The 26575-nt window shown below is 41.0% G+C and overlaps 1 protein-coding gene across 20 annotated transcripts in view; it reads left to right on the top strand.

Annotated features, from left to right (window-relative positions):
- The window catches only part of PTPRF (protein tyrosine phosphatase receptor type F), a 478748-nt gene that overhangs the window by 231316 nt on the left and 220857 nt on the right, over positions 1 to 26575 (top strand). For all 20 annotated transcript variants that reach the window (XM_053392724.1, XM_053392743.1, XM_053392742.1 and 17 more), the window contains 2 exons: positions 12921 to 13066; positions 14551 to 14692. In XM_053392724.1, coding sequence (XP_053248699.1) covers positions 12921 to 13066; positions 14551 to 14692 — 288 coding nt within the window. The remainder of the gene's footprint in view (positions 1 to 12920; positions 13067 to 14550; positions 14693 to 26575) is intronic.

Raw genomic sequence — 26575 nt, 5'->3', positions numbered from 1 at the left:
GTTTTCCAAACATGTAGTACTGTGCAGCATTATAGCATGATGCTCCAGTTTTGAAAACTCCCCCCCCATAGCCAAATGATATAATGCTCTGATTGCTACTTAACTTCCAGACTGCAATTCTAGCCACAGAATTTTATCTCCTGTCCAATACTATCACTGTTGGCTCATTCTCAACTGGAGCCTAAACCAATCTGGAATTTGGGAAGTGCTGAGTCAGTTTGTTTGCTTTTTTGCGGGTTGGGTGGGTTTCTGCATATGTACTTGGTGAAATTCACATTGTGAATAAAATGTTGAGAAATGTGTTATTGACAAACCCAGAATATTATAAGTCTAGAAATGTTGATTTCACATAAGAGTCTTTATTTCATTTAAAAGATTAGGAGACAGCTTTTCCTGGGTAATTTAATAAAATACATAGAGATGACTTCCAGCATACTGTGAAGGAAAAGCACAATTTTTAGATATAAGAATTTCATCTTTAATAACCCAATTTTTACTTCCTAGCTGCCTTTATATTAAATTGCCTTTCTGTCTCCATAAGGACTCACTTTGCTCTTATGTAGGCAGGAGGTGTGGCACATGAGTAGCACAGACAGCCCTTGAGGAAACTGTCATGTCTAAATAGGGCTAAATTTTAGCTATACTACAATAGGTGGTAGTTTTCCTTCCCCTCATTTTGATCTTTCAGTTGTCACAATTACTCCTGACTAATGTCAGTAGTGCTATATTCTTTATATACGTTACATGGTTATGTGAAGACTATTCTAGAGCTATACAGTCACTTACTCTTCTTTGTATTCTCCGTGCTGTGACACTGATAGGAAATGTGCATACACAAAGCAATTTGGTGGAATTCTAGAGCTTTGGCTAAGAAACTGGCACTCTCCCCTCCCTCCCCCAGAATGCTGAAGGGATGGAATAAACATCTTCCTGTGCGGTTTGCTCTAACATGGTTTGCTATATTGTGCCACTACCACTGTTCCTGCTGCTGGCAGAGAAGTATTTTCTATTGGGGCCAATTTTGGGCAAGATCACACATTTTGGATGAGATCTTGCCAAAAATAGACATGATCTCACCCAAAATGGGTACCAATGGCAGTGGCACTTCTTTGCCAATGGTGGAGGTGGTGGGGTAGGCATTGCAGCCATGGGCTTGCCACCTGGGGGACTTCTGCCACTTAAGGTAGTGGCCTCACCCTGCCTAATGGCTGAGCCAGCTCTGCTCTAACTTCTTCTAACTGTTTTTTGGTCAGCTTTTCTGTCTCCTTTGGACCATAAATCATTGGTTTGCTTAGTTTTTCAATGAGTTAGGAGTTGGTACATTCATTCGGTGCTCATGTGTTTGTGATACATTAGTCATCCTTCACTTAGTGCCATTCTTTGGTGTGGGGAAGAACATGACTTTGTGGGAGAGAACAGAACAGTCATGATTGCTGTTTGTTCTGTTTGGGAGTCTCACAAGACTGAGTTGCCAGTCTTGTCAAGTGTTTATTAAGCATTCTCCCTTGGCTATAATTTTTCATCTTCCTCTGGATCCTCCAGCATTTTCTATATCCTTGGTGTCGATTTTGAGCCAACTGAGGTTCCCAGTGACCCATGAGAAGTGATAGGACTGCCATTAAGAGCAGCTCTTGCAAGCCCATACTTTGTTGATTTCACCAGCAACCTCAATGCCACTTTCACTGTCTCCAATGACTCCAGCACTTACAACTCCATTATCTGGGCCTGTAGTGGTGTCTTCGGTCGCTTTCACTTCGCCTGGAAGACCTGCTCCCTACATTACTGACTCCAGTTACAAATGCTGTTGCTGTTGCAGAACCCACCATCTTATGGCAGGGTTAATGTTGCCAGTCTTCATGTCATTTCTGGAGACCCCGTAAAAGCTGCTGCCAGATTGGGCTTACGTTCAGGGCGGCCTGGCAATCAAGCTAGCAAAAATAAATAAACAATTCAAACAGGAAACTGCCGTCTTGGCACCTTCCGCTCTCCCCTTCTTCAGTTTTTTATTTTGCCTCGCAGAAACTGGTTGTTTCTTCCTGAGACTCCGGGTGTTCACCTTCTTTCAGGCTGGTTAATTCCTTGTTTCTTCTACCTCTTGTTGAAATTCTTTGTGTTCTCTGGTTCCTTTACCTTGTGGCTTTGTATGTTACTTATTTTCACAACCTTTAAGAATCAGTAGCCTCTGTATTTCTCCCTCTCTGGCCTTAATGCTCATGGCAGTTAAGGCTATGGAAACCGAAACTGATATTTCTTCTGCAAAGGAATGACTATTGTTCAGTCTGCTTCTTTGGCTGCATTTAAATAGTAAAGGCACAGAAGAAATTCACACTCTCCTCCTGCTAGGAGAGAACTAAAGCTGCAAACTACAGCCTCTAAAGGCAATAGATGTGATTCAGCGAGATCTGCTTCTACTCAAACTTCTAGCTCCAGCCCTTCCCTCATGTTTAGCAGTAGCTGCTGCTACTTTCACCCCAGTTATGGCAGATCTTCCCAGTTTACCAGCCTCTGCTTCCCCCTCTTTAGGGGATTTCTATACAGAACATTTCAGAGCTAGATCAGGTGTACCCATAAATCCCCCTTTATCTGGCATCTTTCTAACTGGGGGAGGGGTGTGAAATGGAAAGCTCAGCAGGAGGCCCTGTCCCTGCCTTGGCTGAGTAGTGCTCACTGCACAGAGAGAGGATGGCAACAGCATCTTCTTCTGGAGAAGGAGAGCAAGCAGTTCAACCACAGGGAAGCTCTCCCTTAGCTGAACTTTGGGGAAATCCTTATCCTATGGAAACCCTCCTCAGAGCCAAGATCCACTGCACTGCCCCAAATAGACCTAGCCATGGAAGTACATTTCCCTTCAGCCCCATATCAGTCTCCAAATGTTCTCCATCAACAATATATATCTACTACTACTCCCTCCACCTCCAGGAGGCAGTCTGAAGTGTGTCCTCCACACAAGGGTTCTCAGTCCCAACCCAGGCACTCTTGTTTTCCCCTGAATACAACAGTGCAGCTCACATGTACATTCAGGCAATCCTGATTCACATAACCAGTTTTCATTCTAAAGGCACACACATAAACAGACATGGAGCTATGAAAATGCTTACTCTACAACAGGAGGCATCCAGACTCCTTCTCTGGGTAGGTTTTCTACCAGAGCAGAAACCCCAGAGGCAGATTGACTGAGGAAAGAATGTCTCAATAATGGGGAATGGAAACTCCCATCTCATAACCAGTCACTTTGGGGAAGTTGAAGTCGATCTCTTCACCACTATAGATAGCTGACAAGTCAGGAAATTCTTCCAATTCTACTTATGGTCAATGGAAGCCATGGGTGCCCTCACAGCACCATGGCCATAGGGGCTACAGTATGCCCCCCTTAGTTATCCCTGATAGCAAGAGCCTGAGGAAGATTCAATAAAAACGGGCCAAGATGACCTTGCCGCTTCATGACCCTAACCAACCTTACGTTTTCATGGTGCTATCCTCTAACCGTCAGGTAAAACCTTCTCTCTCAAGGACCCACCTTGGCTCTGTCTACACTTATGGAAGTTGAAGGGAAGAAATGACTAAAAAGCTAGTCTTCCAACACTATAGGCACTATTCTGGCATACAAAAGATCGTCCTCAGTACACCTGTATTGGAGGACCTGACGTCTCATCAAATGGAATTTTCCCAGATAAGCAACAGTCTTCAGGCTTCCTTCTCCTTCTCCAGGAAGGCTCGTCTCTAGGTCTCAAAACCAATACTGTGTGATGTCAGGCTTCAACACTTTCATCTGTCATCTCCAAAGACCTGGATCGACCTATGTCAGCTCAGCCAGTTCCTGCCTCATTTTCCTTCAAGGAGCACCACTTCTTGCTCACTAGTGCAACCACTTGCATCTACATACTGTCTTATGAACTCTATAATGTCCTCCTTATGAGCCATTCAAGTAGGTCCCACTGTGCTTACTATCCTTTAGAGTTCTGTCCCTGGTAGCCATTACCTCTACCAGATGCATTTCAGAGACAAAGCTCTGTCAGTCATGAGACATCATCGGGTTTCTCCACAGGGGTAGAGTAATTCTGTGAACCAACCCATCATTCCTTCCAAAGTTACTTTCACAGTTCCATTGGCAGCAGGAGCTGATTCTTCTGTCATTTGGCTTTTTCTCTCGTACATCCATCAGAAAATAATGACAATCCCTTGATGGAGGTGGGAACTATTTCTGCATTCTAGAAGTTGATTGAACAAGCTATTCCTTCACATGATGGGGAGGCATCAATCAACAGAATATTTGGGGGGGCACTAGCTTTAAATTCTATCCCCCCCCCGAATCATAAACAAAACAAACCTGGAGATCTGCTCCACTTGGTTCATTTAAAATGCTCTGCACAAGCCTGATAGTCCATAGCTTGTTTGGTAGTTTTCAGAGGAGGCCTAGGTAAAATAATTACCTAGTTATTTTAAAGAGAAGTCCTAGTTGTTACTTTCCTGGGGATTGCAGTTGAAGCAGGCTTCGGAGCACCTCAAATTTGGTTTTAAAATGTGACTTGCTTCGCGGCTGGATGTTTAAGATTGAATGATGGTCTGCAAGTAACATTGCATAATAACACACTGACGTTATGTGTTGGGTGCCTCATATCATCTGTGGGCCCTACCTTCATCTTGAATTAGAATTCCATGCCTGGGGAGAATGGGAGACGAATGGAACTATCCGGCTAGTGGTGACTGGAAAGGCATGTTATCTCATCACAAATCTCTCTTCTCCAAATTTCCCACACATACATTGGACATACATTGCCTTCTGCACTACCACCACTAGGTGATAGCACTACTGGAAAAAAGAAATTGGTCCAGAATTAAAGTCAGAGTTGCTGACAGAACTCACTTGATGTCAAGTGTTTGCTTGAAAAATACCAATTGGAAGTACATTGTGCAAACTTGAAAAGTAAAGGTAATTAGTTTTCTCAATGGCTTTAACAAAATGTGATTAAAGTGCAAACTATAGGCTTTCTGAAAGAGGTGAAGTAATTAAACTGCAAAGGTGCTGTGGGAATTCAGTGGTGCTCTGTGTGACTCGTGTTAAATAAGAAATCAAAAAGGCACAATGACTCTCAAACTGTAAAAATTAAAGTTTGCGAAAAGGGCTGTATTTTGTATATTGAAGGATCATAAGCAGTCTTCCTCTTTCTACCATCCTCTTAAAAAGTGAGCGGAAATAATTATACATTGAGCAAAGCTAAAAAAATCCTTTTGCTAGAGATATTCAAATAAGCAACTGACTTAATATCAATAACGTGTGGTAGAGTGTTTCTTACATTCCATGCCAGGAACAGAAACTTGGCATCTTGGTAGCATGTAAATGATCTTTTGTTTGTTTGCAGATGCTCTGTTCTGAACTCTATGCATGCGAAAGTAGTTTATACAAATAAGGAAAAATGGCTTATGTAATGGGAATGTCAGAGTGCACTCATTATCGTTAGTCAGGATTCTCTCTTCTTCACCAGGTAGATGAGTCCAAGATTCAGTTCAGAGAACAATATACACTACTATTAAAATGAAATGTATTTTTTATCTACCTCACCATTTCTAGTAGCCAAGAAGGCTGTTTATTATCCTAACAGGTATCCTAATGAGATTGTTTACAGTGGAGCTTGTTGGGGTTGGGAGGCTAAGTAATAGTGCATCTTGTGTTTATCTGTAAAAGGAGTCTGAGCTCACTTTAAATTCTTAAAACTAGAGGAGGGAAATTAGATTGGTGAGTCCTTTGAACTTGCTGCACCAAGAACCAGCTGCTTGCAAAGGAGGATTAAAACCTTTTAATCCTTTTGTGCAAAATAATATGGTGTTTAATGTGGTAAGCATGCTAGCAAAATTAATTTTCATGTTTCTTTTTTCAGGCAGGAGCATTCATATCCATCTCTTCTCAGGCAGGATAAATTTAGTTCTGCCTCTATTCCTGGCTGTGCATGCTCTGGACTTTTTGCACTTTGCAGTGCAATTTAATAATTTTGACATTTTCAGGAAAGTTGTAAATTAGGAACTGTGGGTTTCAGTGTAAGCCCCCTGCAACCATCTGTTAGAACAGGGTCAGACACTGCTGGGAAAGCTGCCTAAGGCAGTTCAGTAATAACCCAGCTTTGCAAATAAGTTCACCAAAGTTACTAGCCTACAAAACATTTTAATCGCCCACCTACAGATACATCCATTCAATTTAAAACATTTTTTGAGGGGAGCTAACCAATTTCAGACTATAGAAAGCAAAGGCTACCCCTGCCCCCAGCTGTCTGAGGATTACAGAAAAGAGTATGAAAAATCCAAAGGAAACAATATTTAGGGAATGTCATAGTTTATGTTGTTGTAACTTTAAAGAAACAAATTGAACAGTTTTAGCTAAAGCTGCATTGGAACTTTTCAGTGCTGCTTGTGTTTCATTAGGGTTGCCATATTGTACCTTCACTATTCTGGGTGGCCATTTGCATGCTATGCAGGGTATTTCTAATTACATATATTGAATAACAACAGGTAACATTCCCCAGTACCAAGAGCAATAGCAAGGTGGCCACACTGCACCATACTCTTCCCCTCTCTCTCTTTAACACACACACACACTTTACATACACAGAGACTATACATGTACCTCTCCATCTCGCTCTGCTAAGTGTATCTCTCTCAATCAAAATACACACAGAGTATACTGGGTACCACCTTTATATTGAGAAAAACCCTTCCATGGCCCAAGGAAACGTCTGCCACCCCCCCAATAGAAATGACTGGCCACCACTTGGCGCTGGGTTGGCAGTTCCTGGTGTAATAAACACCTTTTTCACTTGCAAAAGCTGCAGTGCCATTTATAATCTGTCATTTCTTTTCTTATTCAAGGAGATTCATTACTACATTCCTGTCTATATGTGGTCTGCCTGGTGCTTTGTTTTTTCTTGTCAGCCTTTTCATGTTTATGCGGCCATTCTTATCTCTCACATATATGTTTATGGTGTCTGAATTGATGACTGGCTAGGAACAAGACCTTGGGGTTCTGGTGGGTAGCTCAGTGAAGATGTTGACCCAGTGTGTGTCAGCTGTGAAAAAGGCAAATTCCATGCTATGGATCATTAGTAAAGGGATTGGAAATAAAAACTGCCAATATCAAAATGCTATTATATCTATTGTGCAACCGGACGCGGGTGGCTAGGGCTTGCCGATCAGAAGGTTGGCGGTTCGAATCCCCGTGATGGGGTGAGCTCGTTGCTCGGTCCCTGCTCCTGCCAACCTAGTGGTTCGAAAGCACGAAATACAAGTAGATAAATAGGTACCGCTCCGGCGGGAAGGTAAACGGCATTTCCATGCACTGCTGGTTCGCCAGAAGTGGCTTAGTCATGCTGGCCACATGACCCGGAAGCTGTACGCCGGCTCCCTCAGCCAATAAAGCGAGATGAGCGCCGCAACCCCAGAGTCGTCTATGACTAGACCTAACGGTCAGGGGTCCTTTTACCTTTATGGTGCAACCACACTTGGAATACTGTGTATGGTTCTGGTCACATCTCCTCAGAAAGGATATTTTAGAGCTGGACAAGGTTCAGAAAGGGCACCCAGAATGATTAAGGAGTTGGAGCAACTCTTCTATGAGTTGGGGTGTGAATTGGGGCTTTTTAGTTCAGAGAAAATGTGAGTATGAGTAGGTATGATAGTGGTGTATACAATTTATGCATGGCATGGAAAAAGTGGATAGAAAGAAGTTTTAGAACCAGTGGACATCAAACGAAGCTGAAGGGTGGAAGATTCAGGACAGATGAAATAAATTACTTATTTGTACTGTGCATAGTTAAACTAGACAACATGTTGTGCTGGCCACTAAATTGGATGGTTTTGAAAAAGAATTAGACAAACGTATGGAGGAAAAAGTTATCAGTAGCCATAATGACTATGCTCTGCCTCCACCATCGGAGTCAGTATGCCTCTAGATACCAGTTGCTGGGAATTGCAGGTGGGTAGAGCACCATTGAACTTAGGTTCTGTTTCCTGGCATCCCATGAGCATCTTGCTGCTCACTGTGAGAACAGAATGCTGAACTAGATGGGCTTTTGGCAGTACTCTGCTTAAGTTCTTATGGCATATAGTGTCTCATGTGCAACGAGTCTGATTGGCTGAGATAAATTAAATTGGAGAGGTTTAATGTAAGTCTTCAGCAATTGTGTTGTTTGCAGTGTCAAGAGTTAAGATGTGTAGCAAGAGTTACAGATGTGTGGCTGGTGCTTCCACTGTGTTTTGTAGGCCATGACCCACTCACTGAAGTGGAAAACATTTCTTTACCCAGGGAAGTGTGTCCTTATTGCTTAATGTATGCAGCATGGCATGCATACGATTGACAAGTGAAATATAAATATTAAATGTTCAGATGAACCATTGGTTTGCTTCCTACAACGAATTTTAGATAACAGTGTCCAATTTTAAGCTTACCTTTAGTTCTGTAAAATGCTTATGGGAAAAAAGCTGCATATGGGAAAGACAATTTCAGGGTCTTTTATATCCTCGGAGTCTGCTTTGTGATTTCCCACTGTTGTATTTAAATCATTCCTCTCTGCTATTCCACCCTCTGGTTGCCCAAATTGTATACAAAAGCATAAACCAAACAAAACTATTTTTGGCAGTTGATCTTTGAGACCTCAAACTAAGGAATTTCTTACGTCACCACTCAAGGATATATTTTGCATGCCAGAAATCATTGGTGTATATAATAGCTACAATACATATAATTTATGAACTGAATCCTTATTTTAAAATAATGCCTAGGGAGTTTTCTGTGTTGTAGGAAGCCTGGAGCTTAGGAAGGTAGCCCTCTGGTACATTCAATTAGCTTGATTGGCAGAGTTGCTGTGGATGAAAAAAGGGCAAGATTTAGCAACAGCATCATTTGGGATGAGTCAGATTGCAGAAGGTTGTTGGCCTCAGGCAGTAACCGTACCTTGTAACATTATATATTCTGTGTAATCAGCATTATTCCACACCCTATGACAAAGCAGAGACTCTTAACTGTTGTCATGAGCACCTTAGTTTAGCATTTTACCTATCCAGGCACCATCTGCCGCTGGGAACAGGTAGACTTGACTTCTTCACTTTTGTATTCCCTATATTTATTTAGTGTAAAATGAGCTTCTTTGAACAGAAAGAAGCTAGAAATTTTATGATAAAGATTTTCCTGAACATGTTTGAACATTTAGAGCATATGGAATTCATAAATTCACTAAATGTAAGTCACATTGCATATGAACTTCTAGTAACAGAGAATTATAGAGTTGGAAGGAACCATAACAGTCATCTAGTTCAACCCCCTGCATTGCAGAAATCACTTTCCCAACATGAAGCTTGAACACAAAACCCTGAGATTAAGAGTCTCATGCTCTACCAACTGAGCTACATGTACCCTAGGAATTAAAGGAAGCTTAAGGTATTCAGGTCCTGAGGCATGTGAGGCTTTATAGGTCAACACAAGCACTTCGATTTGGGCCTGGAAACTAATTGGCAGCCGGTGTAGTCAGGTCAGGATTGATGTTATATACTCAAACTGTCTTGTTCTGGTGAGCAATCTGGCCACTGAATTTTGCACCAGCTGAAGTTTCTGAACTGTCTTCAGAAGTGGCCCTATGTATAACTCATTGCAGTAATCCAGCCTAGAGGTTACCAGAGCATAGGTCACATATGTTAGGCTATCCCTGCTCAGATAGGGGCATAGTTGAACCACCAGCCAAAGATGAGAAGGTACAGTATCTCTGTCTTACCTGGATTGAGCTTCAGTTTATTGGCTCCCGTCCAGTCCATTACTGAGGCAAGACATCAGTCTAGCACATCCACTGCCAAGCCTGTAGATGTAAAGGAGAAATAGAGTTGTGTGTCATGAGCATACTACTCGCAACACACTCCAAAACTCCAGATGACTCCACTCAGCAGCTTCATATACAGTGGTACCTCTGGTTACGAACTTAATTTGTTCTGGAGGTCTGTTCTTAACCTGAGATACCACTTTAGCTAATGGGGCCTCCCACTGCTGCTGCACTGCCGCCGCACAATTTCTGTTCTCATCCTGAGGTAAATTTCTTAACCCGAGGTACTACTTCCGGGTTAGCGGAGTCTGTAACCCGAAGTGTTTGTAACCCGAGGTGTTTGTAACTCGAGGTACCACTGTAGATCTTAAACCTAGGGGATAGAACTGAGCCCTGAGGGATTCCACATTGAAGGTCCCTTGGTGCTGAAAAACAGTCCCCAAGCATCACCTGCTGAAGACCATGATCCAAGTAGAACTGGAACCACTACAAAGCTGTGCTGCCCACCGCCACATCAGATAGCCTCTCCAGGAGGATACAGTGGTTGATGGTATCGAAATCTGCAAAAAAGTCAAGGAAGGAAGATTAACAGGGACATATTGCCCCTGTCTCTCCCCCAACAGAGGTCATCATATAAGGCAGCCAGGGCAGTTTCTGTACAAAAGCCAGATTGAAACTCCAATTGAAATGGATCTAGAAATGAGATTTGTCGCGCATCTTGTTTTTGAAAAAACATATGTTGGGTTTTAGTAATTGCAGCTTCCTTTTCTAAGTGCTCACAGACTGACTCCAGTTTGCAAGGACCTCACCTATTCTCTAAGAATTCTCAAAGATTATAGACAGAGGCTCTGAGATCACATCCACTAGCTCCTTTAGTACGCTTGGGTGTAGCTCATCAGGCCCTGGAGATTTGAATTTGTTTAAATAAGCTAGGTGTTCCATTATAACCTCTTTTCCTGTCTTGGGCTAGAACTCCCTCCTTGCATTATTTATTCTGTTATCACCATATTGGGCCCTGCTTTCCTTTTGGGTGCAGACAGAGGCAACGTAGGTGTTAAGCCAGGCATCCCCAAACTCGGCCCTCCAGATGTTTTGGGACTACAATTCCCATCATCCCTGACCACTGGTCCTGTTAGCTAGGGATGATGGGAGTTGTAGTTCGAAAACATCTGTAGGGCCAAGTTTAGAGATGCCTGTGTTAAGCAGTTCCGCCTTCTCTCTGTCTGCCTGTAGCATTTCTCCATCTTCCTCAGCTCATTCTAACCTTCTCCCTGCAACTATCTGCTACTTGTTTGTACTCTTCTTTCATGATTTTCCATTTCTTATACTGTACATGCCCTTCTTAAATATCAGCTCATCTGTAAGCTCTTTATGCAAGTACACAGGTTTATTTAGATGCCTTTCACTTTTCTTTCTTGGTGGAATTGTCTGCATTTGTGCTTTTGATATTTCACTAGTTCCTCAGCATCACAAAATAAATAACATAAAATAGCAAGTCATATGCAGAAGTCCAATACCTAACAAAACAGCTGAGCAGATTGCATTGCAAAATGGTCAGTTACACTGCAATCAAAATTAGCATGAACCTTATTAGCCTTTTGCTGAGGGAGATTATAGAGGGGAAGAAATACAGATATTTGTAAATAAAACTGAGCAGAAATTGATGTGAATTTTGGTAAGTAAATATGTGAAATCGATGTAAGTTAAGCAATCATGGATAATGATTGATTTTAATCTCAGGCTATTGCTTGTGACACTGAAGCTATATGCTGTGAGCTATCAATTTTCTGCATCTCAGAAATAGTTTCTCTATACTTACCCTGTACCTCCTCCTGTTAGACCCCCAAAAATATTTCTTCATCATTCCAAATATATTTAATCATTTTCATAGAAGTAATTGTGTTCATCAATACCTTCACAAATTGAGAGTGTTGTTCACTGGTGTAAATTTAAATGACCTAATTACACTACTCAGGAACGTTCTCCTCTTTGCTCTATGGTACATAGAAAGAGAATAAATAAGGTATTTATAGCTTTCTTCGAAAAACTTATAGCATGGTGGTCTCAGTTCTTCTGATTGTCTAGTAGCTCTTTATGTAATTTTCATAATAATATCCTTTGGGCAAATAGTGACCAGGATTGCTTTTATTGTTGCATTAAAGTAAATGTTGTTTTTCTGATCTTTTAGAAAATATTAATAATTGCTAAGCTCAGAATGGGGGTTAGATCTCATAGCTTTCAGCGGCTTCTGAATACATTTCTTGAAACTTTTGTTTAGCATTGATGGAAACACCAGTTGATCAGACATTTCATTTCTTCTCCAGTTCCAGAGGAGACTGCAGGGTCTGCAACTCAGATAATGCCCACCTTTCACCTTAACACTTGACTGAAAAAGGCAATCCCACTCCGCGATTTTAACAGCATGTAATTATTGGGAATTGGCATTGCCAGGAGTTTGTTTGTTTTTTAACATCTCAGTGTGCAAGAAAAAACAAAAACGAAACGAAATGAAAAACCAGTAGCAGCAGGTGTGCATTGAGCTCTGTCATAACGGAGCAAGCAAAGCAGAGTAAGCCTTCCAGAAATCCCTTTGTGCTCCATTGTGAGAGAGATTGTAAGGCCACCCAAGCTGTTTCAACCATTGTTTTATATTATAAAACAATGTTTTTGTTCTATCCAATAGCTGATTAACTCCATCTGCAGGTGGATTATATACTCCCAGAACTCAGGATGCTTTCAGTGATAACTAAATTTGGACATGGTGGTTCTGATATTCTCAAATTTTTCAAGCCCGATCATAATGAAATCCTGTACTTAATTTTTGTTGTTGTTTAAACAGTGTTTGCCAGTGCCTGCCCACATGGGCTATTTTAAACTGGAAATTCGCTTATTACAGGAGTGTGAAGAATTAGCAGCTAAACAGTTCTTCCTAAACAATCTTCATAATGTTTTTAAACTTGGTTGTATTATTTTGTTCACCGATGTATCCATTGTTTCTAGGTGTGGTATCATTTCATTAGTCTTGAGCTGGGCGCACAAGATAGATATAGTCAGATTGCTGTAATATTCATTATCTTTAATTCAGACCCCAGGCACATTTCACCATTCAGTATATTTGTCTTGCAGGTAAGCCAAACTTCATGAAAACTCCTGAGGATCAGATTGGGATATCTGGAGGTGTGGCCTCCTTTGTATGCCAAGCAGTAGGAGAGCCAAAGCCACGTATCACATGGATGAAGAAAGGAAAGAAAGTTAGCTCCCAACGATTTGAGGTACGCACAGAATATATTTTCTCCCTAGTAATTTTGTGGGCGTTTCCATATGTTGGGTGGCATTAAAATATAACAAATGTGTGAACTGGAAAGAAATATTTCCTCTTTGATACACATTACCTGGAATATGGCATTTCTGATTCTCCAAATTTCCAGACTTGGACTACTGAGGGAATTATTCATTCCACGTGGATAAGTATTGGTTAACTCTCCTCTGAGAGGTAAAATAATAAGATTCTCCTAGTACAGCTTCCTTCTGTAATCACTATATTTTCTTGGTGATATTATTTCATCTCATTTTGCTTTGTTTGTAAATTGAAATTAGATGAGTATGAAGTTAATTAAGTTCAGTGTCTATTCATTTGCAGTCCTTGCCATTGAGGGACAATTTATGGGTTGTATCATAAACACATTTCTCTATGAGAGGGTTAAAGAAATTTCTTTGATTTCATGAATGGTTAATGACCCAGTTCATGCGTCATAGCCAAACCATGGTTTGCCTATTTGTACTATGCCTCATAGGGACGCGGGTGGCGCTGTGGGTAAAAGCCTCAGCGCCTAGGGCTTGCCGATCGAAAGGTCGGCAGTTCGAATCCCCGTGGCGGGGTGCGCTCCCTTTGCTTGGTCCCAGCGCCTGCCAACCTAGCAGTTCGAAAGCACCCCTGGGTGCAAGTAGATAAATAGGGACCGCTTACAAGCGGGAAGGTAAACGGCGTTTCCGTGTGCAGCTCTGGCTTGCCAGAGCAGCGATGTCACGCTGGCCACGTGACCCGGAAGTGTCTCCGGACAGCGCTGGCCCCTGGCCTCTTAAGTGAGATGGGCACACAACCCCAGAGTCTGGCAAGACTGGCCCGTATGGGCAGGGGTACCTTTACCTTTACCTTTACTATGCCTCATGCTCTCCCACTCCCTCTTTCTCTCTCTTCCAGTTCACTTAGTCACTTCCTAGGTTGAGCAAAAAGTAGTTTGCTGTGATATTCAAATTCAGCAAACTGTGGTTTGCCTATAAACAAGAATCATAAACCATTATTTACTTTGTACTTCCAGTTTGAATACTTTAAGGAATGGAATGATGAGAGGAGCACATGAGCAGAGGAAAAAGGGGGAATGGGCAGCACAGAAACTTGAGTCATGGTGTTAATGGCCAAACTGTGTATCATGGCAAAAAGACACAGAGTTTCTTTTAGTTTCAGAATGTTAATCATGCTTAATGCTAAATAGGGTTCACTGTTAATAAAGGTGGACAACTAAGGTATGCGGTATGGTTTCCAAACCGTAATTTACAACAACATCTTGTTGGTTTAAATCTTCGTTAAGGAAGGACTGTACAGATGGAATCATTCACCATGGTAAACAAGGTTGCAGGAATTTGCCCCAGAGAGTGGAGGGGCTGGTCCCTGTCCCTTTCCTGATTCCTCTGTCATGGTTGGAAATGGTATGTTGTAATAAAATGGGTAATACAATTTCCCCTCTTTTGAAAAAAGGTTATTGAATTTGATGATGGGTCTGGATCAGTTCTACGTATTCAACCGCTGCGTGTCCTTCGGGATGAAGCAATATATGAGTGCATGGCTACCAACAGTGTTGGGGAGATAAATACCAGTGCCAAACTGACAGTGTTAGAAGGTAAGTGGAAGCTCTGTTACAACTGAGCTTTATATACCACAGCCTCTTACATATAAGCTGAACGGTTTGTTCACATTGGAAAGCCTATGCTGTTGGTTATGCTTGCTTTTTCTGCATCTATCTATCTATCTCTATATCATTAAAAGGGTAAACAGATAGATCACTGTGTACAATTCCAATATAATTTATTGTTTTCATTATTATTATTTCTAAATATGTTTATTGTGATGAACATTCACTGAGGTTCTCGAGGGATAAAGCAAGGAGGTATTAACTGAAACAGCCAGCAACATCTCTGGACACAGACCTGCTTCAGACAAAGAACTTGCACAGTTACCTTACCTTCAAAGTTGCCAGCAAACATTTCCAGCAGAAAACAGTATACAGGCATTATCCTTCACCTCCAGAGTTGGAGATGAATAGAAGGGAAAACTAACTTCAATAACATGCCTACATTCCCCAAACCTAATTTCTCTCCTTCACCCAGATCTTTTAAACTGTGAGGGAGAGGTTCTCCTTTTAAACTTAAAGAATCAGGGAGCAGGATTAGGTTTTGGTCAAGAGGGTTATAATTTTCTCTCTACCACCCTTTATTGTCACAGAATACAGTGGGATTGGCTAATAATCAGCCTAGAATTTGTTCACCACTCCTAGACTACAGGGTAACAAGCAGAAAGCTGTCTTCTTTTGAGTTAAATTGCAATGGACAAGTCCCTTTTTGAATTGCAGCCATTGGCTGGGGTGTGTGTGTGTGTGTGTGTGTGTGTGGAGTGGGTAGAATTGTGCTTGGAGAAGGTATTCCCAGAGAGACCGGCTCTATCACCTATAGGATCCTTTGAACCTGCGCGATCCAAATTTTCATATCAAGTGGGTTGGAAGAATACTTCAAAATGGAGCCCGTAGGTTACAAACTGCCTTGTTGTGCAAGGGGCAGGGAACAAGGCTTAAATTTGATGTCCCCCAAGACCTTGTGCTGCCTTCCCAAAGCTGGGTAAGTGAGGCACTGGGCTTTGGGAAGGAGATGTGAAGCTCTGTCAGGGTCCTGGAGCCCTCCCTCCATGTGTTCTGGAAGGCCGATCTGGCTGTGAATTCAAATTTCAGGCCAGGGTTCTGGGTCCAACAAGTTATCTACTGTATGTGTTGAAGAAAACTTCCATGTCCAGAATTCCTTATTTATATTGGATAAGGAAGAATTGTTTGAGGAGTGGAGAGGAAAGAAAGAAAATGAGGGGAAATTCTCTTTTCTCTGGCCTACTTCCCTACTTCCATTTTAAAATGTTTTTTTAAAACAACAACACACAACTACTCCCCCCCCCCCCAATTTATTAGTGTGTATATTTCTAATAACTTCATAGATGGGCCATGGATGCCTGAATGTGCTGCATTCTCTAAATGCAGTTTAAATTTGCCCTAATTGACTAAAATGGAAAATCTGTTTTCAAACGAAAGGATTAAGCAGATTTATTGGTGTATATAAATTATTTACTGATGATATCTTCCAGTGAGGAAGGCTTAGGTTGCTAGATGAATTAAGCAGAATGTTTCACTGCTGCTTTCCCCCCACCTTTCCCCAGTTTGTTATTGTGCTGAAACATATGTGTTGGTGATAGCACTGTAGTATTTCATTTATTTACAGCAGTACAATAGAAGTCTCCTTATAACTGGATGCGTAAGGATAGATCACGTGGAATCAAATAATTTACAAAAATCCTTTGTTACTCAAGTATCAGGTCTCCTTTCAGATTCTACTAAATATATTTTGAAGAACTGGAAAGGCTTAATTTTAGCTTGAAAAGATACTGAAGAATTGGAACATAGACAGATAACAGTTGGCAGCAGTCTACTCTCCAATGGCTTTTCCTTCACTTAATCTGCTTCTGCAACTTGCTAGTCTTCAAAGGCACAGTGAGTTTCTATTTACCACCACCAATGCTGCTGAAAGACCAGTAGGAGACTTGCAGACCAGTTTAAAAGGTTGAGCAGGCCACTGGTTCCCTACCCTTGGTATAAAGCAATAGGTTTCACAGCAAGGATTTTATTTCCAGGCAAATCTTTTTCCAGTCTGTACTTCACTGGGATTACGTGACAGAATGTTATGTGGCCTTCACTTTCTTCAGGAGCAAATCTTTGTACAAGTGATCGCCAAGTTATATGGGACATATTATTAAAGTCTTCTCTGTTAAGGCTGGATGAGCATTGTTTTTATTCTGTTCTTCCCAAGTGAATATGTCCAGGAGGGATGCATACTTTGTATGAAGGAAATTAGAAGAGATATAGGGCTTGTTACTAGGGGTCCCTATAGAACCCTTATAAGCTTAAGCAATTTGCATGTGGGCTTGGACAAGTAGGGTGATGTTTAAGAAACTGAATGGTCTTTTAAGACTATATTACCAGCTGCAGCGTAATTGATTTGGGAATGCCTCTTGGAAGATTATTGTAAGAAAACTGGCAATTCTATTGGGCTTATGACAGTTTTTCCGTTTAAAAAAAATCATCTTGGTTGTGGAAACTCTAGGCAAGGATTAAAAAAAAACACTTCATTGTTGGTCCATCACTTACAATGCCAGGGTTGCCACTTCTGATAGTGGGATTTGAAATAATATTTGGATAGTAGAAATGATCCTAGTATTTTTATTTTCCTTCAAGAAATCTCTAGCTTTTGGCAAAAGTCTTTCCAGGCACATTACCATAAATTTATGTGGCAAAAAAAAAAATCCCCAAACCCCTCATAAATAATTAAAGTCATATATTCACAACCAGTCGATCAATGCTTAGTTGGCTTCTGTGGTGTAATTTCAGCTGGCCTTGATCTAGGTTTTTGTCATGAATTGTGGTGGTCTTTCTGCTTGCTAGCATATTCCATTTGGTACATTATTAAGAAGCAAACTGGAGCCAAGAATCTAACGTAAGCAAGCATTTTGTAGCAGTTACTTCTTTGCGCTGTCCTTCATTCTCCACTTCCATCTCTCTAACTCCAGATCCTGTTGGGGAACAGAGTTGCATACACTTAGTGTAATTGAAAATTATTTCTTCTGTTGATAGTGGAAGAGGTAGGCATGCAAACAACCTCTCCCTCTCTTTTTCTCTTGGGCAGCTGATAAGCTGAATAATGTATGAGTCATATTGAGCATTTCTGTCTTTTTCAATTATGACCTGCAGCAGCGCAGAATTTCTCTTGCATGCCTAGCAAAAGAAGGGTTTGAGCAAAGTGAACAGGAAGGGACCAGAATCAATAAACTGACACACACACACACACTCACAAGGAAAGCTTCAGGGAGAGTTAGTGGGCACTGGGTGTCACAAATTAATAAATATGTGATTGAGCTGTAGGACTGGAGGATTACACCTTGCATTACAGAGCCTTTTAAATAGGAGGATTGTGCAGAATGTAAGGAGGGAATAATGTTGCAGCATTTCCAACACTGCACCAAACCGAGTAACTCGTTATATCCTACTTTTTAGGAAAACACAGCAGCTCTGTTGGGTATGACAGAGGCCAGATTGGTGCCCCCTGCCCTTCTGCATAATCCACATTCTCTCTGTTTTTGTTTTATCCTGGGATGGGAACCAATAGTAACCCTGGCAAGAAAATGACTTTTTCCCTAGGCTTTGGAATTTGTACATTTCTTTTATGATCTAGATTTCGTGTAAGCGTATTAGTATTGATGAAGAAAAAATTCAGCAATTTGAATTTGATGTGGGTAGCCTTTACAGTAGTCTCAAGCACATTGTGTCACGTCAAACACAACATACTTCTTGTTTCAAGCTATTTTAATGAGAGTTAAAATATTTCATTTTTTTAATCTGTGCATTTGCATATTTGCATATCTGCCTTGAGCCTTGGCTCCATAATTCTGTATGGGCAGAGCAATAGCTCCTCCATTAATTTGCTCAAATGGGTTTATGAATGCCAGTCCCTTTGTTAAAGTGTGAGTCATAATGATCTTGAAACCTGACTTGGAATGGCTTGGATTCTAGCTAGCACAGCCATTATATTTTGTCTAGTTGGACAATGAGGGTTTTGTATTGCTTTTAGATATTTTTAGGTTGTTGTACACCATTTCACAAGGGGGTGGTATATGGATATTTTTACAAACAAAAATGTAAATAAATAAACTGCAGGCTGAAAGTATAGCAGAATAAACCAGGTTTAGGCTTCGAATCTATCAAGGGTATAGTTTAGGGATAAGAAAAGAGAGAACACCTTTGTCTTTCCAAAGCTCACTGATTACTGAACCATATCATGAGTTTAATTTCTATCACCATCTGCTGGCTTCATTCCAGTTCCTGGAGTTACCCAGTTTGAAATGCAGTAAATGATAAACATTTGACAGTTACAAATTATTTCTGTAGAGAACTAGACCTCCAAAGGCCTGAGACAATATGTCCTTGTAAATGCTCATCTAATACTAGGTTCACTATTTCAACAGTAAACAAAAGTTAGCTGTGTTTAATCCTTATTTACGCTTAGTTAGTTACAAAAGAATCAGCAAGAACAAGGCAGTTTGGCTCATGTTTCTCTCATTTTCTTTTATATGTTACTGCCAAGAAAGGAGCCTTTGTTATAAAATCAGAGTAATTAAGGGAAGAGAGGTTATATTTTAATACGATCTCTAAGTAAAAAACTAGCAAATTAGCATTATGTGTCACTTTAAAATGGAGAGAAATGCCACATTCTATACCAGAGAGAGTGTTGATTTATTCTTTGGCTTGGACTGTTAATTCATCCACATATAACAGAGGTCACCAACTTGTGGGGCTTGTGGGTATATTTGAACATAAACTTGTGAGCACCACCACAATGTATATTACAATATTTACAGGTTTAGCCTAGAAATCCAATGAGTATCACCTACCACATTTTTATAAGCTTCACATTTTATGTTTCTGTAGATTATAAGGATTCACCTAGTCACTTTTCAACATGAACACAAATTCCCTCAGAAAAAGTAATGCTTCAAGTGGCCCTTAAATATGGTATATTTGGGGTTCAATTGATATATTGGCACTTTCTAATGAGCCTGATATTTTGTATTTCATGTGTTTTATTCTAAATAAGATGAATGAAAATTTAAGGAGCTCCAACACAGGTGGGCAACTCAGAAACCATGTGTGTGTTTCTCTAGCTTTGCAAAACAGTAACTTCATTGGTGTGATGTACTAAAAACAGTAACAACCCTCTTCAGCCTATCAAGCCCAATGGTGTTTACCTCTGAGTAGACCTGCATAGGATTGAGAATTCTAATCTTTATTTTGGATTAGTTCATCCTGAACAGTTTTGTTTCAAGGCTCATCCCTTCATCAGATGCACTCAGCTCTTGACTGAAGACTTCTGAGGGAATACATCCCCTGACAGAGAAAAGGTAGCCTCTAAAGGTTGCAATGTCTACTCAGAAGTAAGTCTCATTGGATTTAGTGGTGCTTACTACTCACCCACCAGCTCAGGTAGCGCTAGTTCACCTGTAGCAGCACCCTCATGCCACCCCATTCCCTCTAAGCTGGTGATTAAAAATGGGTATCGGAAGAAGGCAGGATTCCAGCTGCTACTCTCTGCAAGTAAGCAGTTACAGCCAGACTAGTGGAAGTGTGTATGAGAGTGTGTACGTGTGATGGATGGATATGCAGAGCAATCCTCTGTAGGCATACTCAGAAATAAGCTTCATGGATCGATGTGTGTGTGTGTGCGCGCGCGCATGTGCAGGGGAAGTGGGGGGCCAAATCAACAACTAGAGAACTGGGCTCAGAAAATCCTGTTGGAATCCCTGCCGAAATGACTTGGACCCAGGTATCTGAAGGAATGCCTCTGCCTGTATCAGACTGTTCTATTTCTTAGATCTAGGGATCATGTATGTGACCAGCACATTGTGTGAAGGCCGGAGTAAGAGTCGGAGCTGGGGCCGAGCCAGGAAGATATGAGCCAGGGAGTTCTAGAGCAGGGGTAAGGAGACTAGAGCCACCAAAAGGAAACTCTTAACTCAGCAGAAGTCCCAAGGACACTGAAAAACTTACATCCCTGCCATATCATCTTCTACCTAGTTCTCTGCTCGGTCATTGCTTACAGCTGGACCTTTCTAAGTATCTGTGGCAATAGAGCTGCATTGTTAGTCAAAAGGCAATCCTCTTGCAACTCTGGGCTTCCCACTGGACCTGCTGCCACCTTCACTCCTGGGACCTGGGAGATGATTTTATGACTGCCATTTTGAGTGATCCATTTTATCTGATCTTAACTGTACTGGAATTGTTTGCATTTTACTTATATTGTCATCCGTTCTGGGAGGCTAATATGGTGAGGGTGAGCTAAAAATATATTTAAAGAACCCTTCCAGACAGCACAGGGAGGAAAGGGTAACCCCTCCCCTTTCTGTATTCCAATTTGGATCTGGTTGCGAAGTTTGCCGCACATCCAGCCCTGAATTATTTGGTAGAAAGTGGGGAGGAAGGGTCACCTCTCTAAACTACATTGCTCAGTTTTGGAAACAGTCTTATAGCAGTCACAAGGTAGCTTATTCCCTCTCTGTGTTGCTTAAGTTGGGGGCCACCTCTGATGTTCTCCTTCTTGCCACGGTTTGCTTTGAAGGAGAAAGCAGGCTGAGCCACCCCCACAAATGGTTGTGGTCTCCCAACAGAGCCTAAGAGTTGGCAGAGAGGCAGATTCAGCTGCTAAGTGAAGGAGGGCTTTCTCACTCATACTTTACCTGCAGTACTGGTGGATTTCAGTCAGGTATTTCCTTCCGTCCTTCAAGCCAAAACAAAAGCACACTATTATTATTGATTGACCGCTTCTTGATTTCAGCCTGCGGCACAGGCTGTACAAAGCGAAAGGCTTGTTGCAATGTTTACTAGAAGTGATTACAATACTCCAGCAGCTGGTTTCAATACAGTGAACCCTGTTGCATGTCTCTGGCCCTAATTCTTCTTGCTACTGGCTTGATTTGTAGAATACATTATTGTATTGTTCAGACATACGACTTGTAGCAGTTGTGAAAGCTCTTACCTCTTCCCTAATTTTTGTGGGGGTGGCATCGCTTTGAAAGTTCATGTTAAAAAGGAACTAAGTACATGGGTGCAGCTGCCCTCCCCCTAAATCAAGTAAGTAAATAAAAAGACTTAAATAAAAGTAGAAATTATTGAAAGATTTTGACAGATTTTTCTGAGCTCTTGAGGTCAAAAGAAAGTAATTTAAAACAACTGTTGTTGAGACATTTCATTCCAAATCTGCTAGACAGAGCCGGACAGAGAATGATGACAGGTGGATGTCCTGTCCAATCCCTCAACATAAATCCTGACTATACACATGACTAAGTAGCTGTACTTCATCCTGACCCAAAGGGAACTAGTACCAGTTTGTTCTTTGACAGAATGAGCTTAATTCTGTTCAAGTGCATCCAACTGAACATGTGTCTCTGCCCCCGCATGAAAATCCATCCATATTTTTGCAGCTTTAACTTGTAAAGAACACCACAGTTTTTAATTAGGCAGGTTACAGTACAATCCTAACCATGTCTACTCAGCAGTAAATTCCATGGAATTTGGTGAGACTTACTCCCAGGTAAAAAAGGGGGCACTTGTAGTTATAGCTACCCACCTGATCTTATGTGCCATATTAGCATCTCTCATAAGTTTCCCGCCTCAGTGCCAGGGGAACATAGTGCCACAATGCCTTGAAATGAGGGCGATCAGCTGCCCTGTTCTCTGTCAGTGTTAGTGATAGGGGAAGGCAGTGCCTCACAATCGGATGCCCTGTTTTCCCTCAGCCTGAGGGAAGTCTGCAGTGTTATCCTCTGCCTGCCCTGGTCTCCCTCAGCTTGAGGAAAGGCAGCTCAGATCAGCAGCGTTATTGGCTGAGATCTGCTCTGCTCTCCCTTGTGTGAGGAGCCATATATTGCTGCATATTTCCGGGTTTAAATCGTTATTGCAGTGTGATTTCAAAACTGATTTCAGCCAATATATTTTAAAATCGCACAGCGCTAAAACAGACCATAAAATTTGTGATATCACCATGCAAAAATGACAAAGATTTAGTTGAGGGGGAGGCAAGGGATGGGCCGTGGACCCCCTGGGAATCAAATAGATAAATTCCCCCTGCCTCTTTTGTTAAAAGAAAATATCTAAACTGCTTTAGTCTAATGATATGGCAGTTTCTCCCCAATGCAAATTAGGCTATGCAGACTACTAGCTGCCTGGAGTAACTGTTCCTAATTATCTAAAATCTAAAGTAGCTGTCTTTGGCAGCAAAGCCATCTCACCCATGCAGTGTCTTGCTTCACATAAGATTGAACAGATGCAGGAAAATAAAAATAAAAAAAATCCAGAGAGCCAAAGCAAGATTAAGAACCACAGTTTATAATGCAAAAATCTAAACCTGTTATCAATAATTTACAAAATGGTAAGTGACACACAATTGGGCCAAACAAATTTAATAAAACATACTTGGGAATTGACTTAGAAACAGTAATTGAAGAAGCAGATTGGCAAAGCCTGTGGGCTAAAAACAACAAAACTGAAATCACTATCCACTCTTAAACTCAAGCTCTTACATAGGTGGCATTAACACCTCTGAGGTGCAGCTACCTCAATAAAACCATCTTTGCTCTTTGTTGGAGAGGGTATAAGGATATCAGAGCGACTATTCATATGTGGTGGGCATGCAGTAAACTGCAACCATTTTGGAAGAATTTTGTTGATGAAATAAGCTTGGTTACAAACCAAAATATTAATTGCACCCCAAACTTGGTTCTGCTAATAATTTTTAAAGATGATCATGTCAATTTGATATATAAATCACCTTCCTTTTATTATCCACTAGACAATGCATTGCTCCAAGTCGGAAGTCCCTAAAATTTTATCACAGTTGAAACAGAAAGTACGGAGATTGGCACTCTCTGAAAAATTTACTAAGGAGGCCTAGGCATTAGCCACAAAAAGATGAGATGATAACTTTATAGTGACATGGCACACTTTTATTACCCATGCAAAAGACTATAACTCACAATGGCACCCACTGGGCTTTCACCTGACACTTTGGAACAATGTTTTCCCACAAGGAACCTGAAATTGCAGGGTGGGGGATGGGAAGTGTGTCATGTTGATTGGAAGGATTGCTATTTCATGTTATTTTGAGAAATCCATTAAAAAAATTTTTTTTAAGTAAAAAACCACAGCATATCTTAAAAGGGCTCCCTGGGGTGCACATTACACAAATGGGAAGACAAAAATGAAGAAACCTTCTTGCTCATAGCAAACTGCCATACTTCACATGGTGGGACACTTGAAGAAGAGCCCCAGACAATGATTTCAAGGCACTAACAGATACACATGAAGGAGACAATCCTTCAGGTAGCAAGTTCCCAAATCATGAAGGTTTTTAAAGGTCCAAAATGGCAACTTGAATTTAAATCCAGAAATGAACTTTTCAGTCACCATCACCCATTGTCAGTTGCCAATGTCAGAGGTATTCTGAAAGCAAACTATAAGCTCAGTTAGACATAATGTTAACAGAAATCAACTATCCTTAATTTAATTGTAAATAAGAGAATGTTCTTCGAGTACCTTTGGTTCTAAAGAAATGGATGGTAGTTTTTCCATTTCTAAAAGTCTCTTCTTGAACATCTTTCTAGCATTTCATGCTAAATATGCTGAAAATTTCCCTGGAAATTGGGGGATTAATTTCCCATAGATTTTCCCATAGCACATAGACTAGTTTATGAATTAAACAAGCTAGGAATGCAAAGATTCCCCCCCCCCATTAGACTTCAGAAGGTCAAGAGTGGAGATATTATTTATATGGATGTTCAGGGGTTGGGTGACTCTTAATTTGGATAACTTGGTATTTTGTATAATCAAGGCTCAGACTGTGGACTTCAACTTGAGTAACTTTTTTTTAAAAAAAATAAGTATATGCTGCATGAAAAGAACATTAAAATCTAGCATTCTGCTTTCTGAATTCTTTAATTATCCCAGCAACCATTCTCCCAAAGAGATTGTAAGCTGCAGATAGTTCCTTAGCAAAATTCACAGCCTCATGATAAATTTATATGAATGACTGCTTGGTAGTTTTTATGGACACTTCTTGCCAGCTCAGTTTTATTTTTGTATTAGAAGTCCAGAGTAAGTATTTAATCGCCCTTTGTCCCAGGGAATAGGATCTCTGTGTTAAGGAAACTTACCATGGCAGTATATGATCCGTGTCACCCACCCTCCACCCTCCACCCCCCATCTTCCAGCTCCTTGATGAGCTGGGTTAGTCTTTTGCCATGGAAAACTGCACAGTACTGTATTCATCTGTCATGCTAATCCTTCCCTCTGTGGCTTCAATCCCTTTATCACATTGGCCCAGCTGGATTGAAATCTCTCCAAGTTCTTGCTTAGCAAGCTCAGTGGAGAAGCCCCAGTTTTGATATCAAGTAGTAACAGCACTCTCACTTGCTAGTAGCTATTTCTAGCAGTGCTGCCACTCTGTGGATCAGCATAACAATGCAGTTTGCAGAGTGGTAGAGCTACATTCACACTTCAGAAAGCATAACACATTTAATAACTGGCAGTATGGCTGACACATTACTAACTGAAGTGACTTCTGTCCTGGTGGAATTTCCTCCATGTTAAAGATAGTCCTTGTTTTATTTTACGAAGCCAAAATGTCATATTATATTTCACATGGTCAGAATAACTTTCACACTACTTTGTTCCCAGCAGAAGAACTATTATTGTGAATTCTACAAAGAAATAAAGTTATGAGAGCATATTGCTTTCACCAAGTGGTTTATTTATGCTGGAGAAGTCTGGAGATCTGGTGAACACAGGCAGGCTTACCTGTGCCTATGAACAAACCTTTGTAGGATGTGTGTGTGTGTCCCCCCCGCCTCGCCCCAATTCAGAGCTCTTCTTTAGCATGAACTCTTTATATTGCTAGAAATCAATTGTGGAGGGAAGAGACAAATCAGGAGGTGAGCATAATCTCTTGAATTTCAAGGTAGAATATGTTTAAACAGCAATTTAAAAAGAAGAATGGCATTATAGTCATTGCATAGGAACTACATGATTATTCTAGCTTTTTGAAGCTAAACTGTATACTGAAAAGATGTTAAGTCAGTGATGGGCACATATATAGCATGTTGATTTACCAAATTAGAAAAAGTCAGGTCTCCATGTTGAAAATAGAAGTTCTGAGCTCTCTGACTGAAGACACAAGCTAGTCTGACAAAGGACCAGTATGATATCTGCAATTAATGTTGGTCTATTTGCTTTCCCTACAGCGGGGGGGGGGGGTCCTCCACATGCTGTTGGACTACAGATCCCATTGTCCCTGGTCATTGGCATGTGGCTGGGGCTGATGTAATGGTCATCCACAACACCTGGAAGGCACCATGTTGTCTATCCCTGCTATTCAATATCCTGGGGAGTGGACAGGAGTTGTTAAATCACTTTACTATTTATTTATCAGGAGATGCTACATGCCAAGAAATGTAGATTATAGAAGACTTTAGTCTTTCGCCTGGCGAGCATAGGATAAGAGATGAGCTCTGCTCTCTAATATCACTCATTGTTTCTCACACTGTTCAAATTTCAAGGTAGCAAAATGATCGCCTCATGTTGGGCACACCAACTTGTCATATGCATGCTCTGCCAAACCTAGGCATCTAACCTGCACACTATAAGGGAATATAGAAACAGAAAGAAGAACTGGGAACACTAAAAGATTGTGTGAGTCCTTAGTAACCAATCACCAGTCTTGGTTAGAAAGGGCAAGAAGTTACTTTACTTTAGGTGGAAGTGCAAGTAAAGCACTCGAACATCCTTCCTTTGAGGGCAAACCTCACATGGCTGTTAAAGAGCAGTCATCTGATTCCCTGCTTGCAATCAAACACGGCATAGTCCAGGAACAGT

The sequence above is a fragment of the Podarcis raffonei genome, chromosome 6, assembly GCF_027172205.1.
Source record: "Podarcis raffonei isolate rPodRaf1 chromosome 6, rPodRaf1.pri, whole genome shotgun sequence".
NCBI lineage: Eukaryota > Metazoa > Chordata > Lepidosauria > Squamata > Lacertidae > Podarcis > Podarcis raffonei.
Note: the sequence above shows the minus strand (reverse complement) of the source record. Positions and strands in the feature narration are given on the sequence as shown.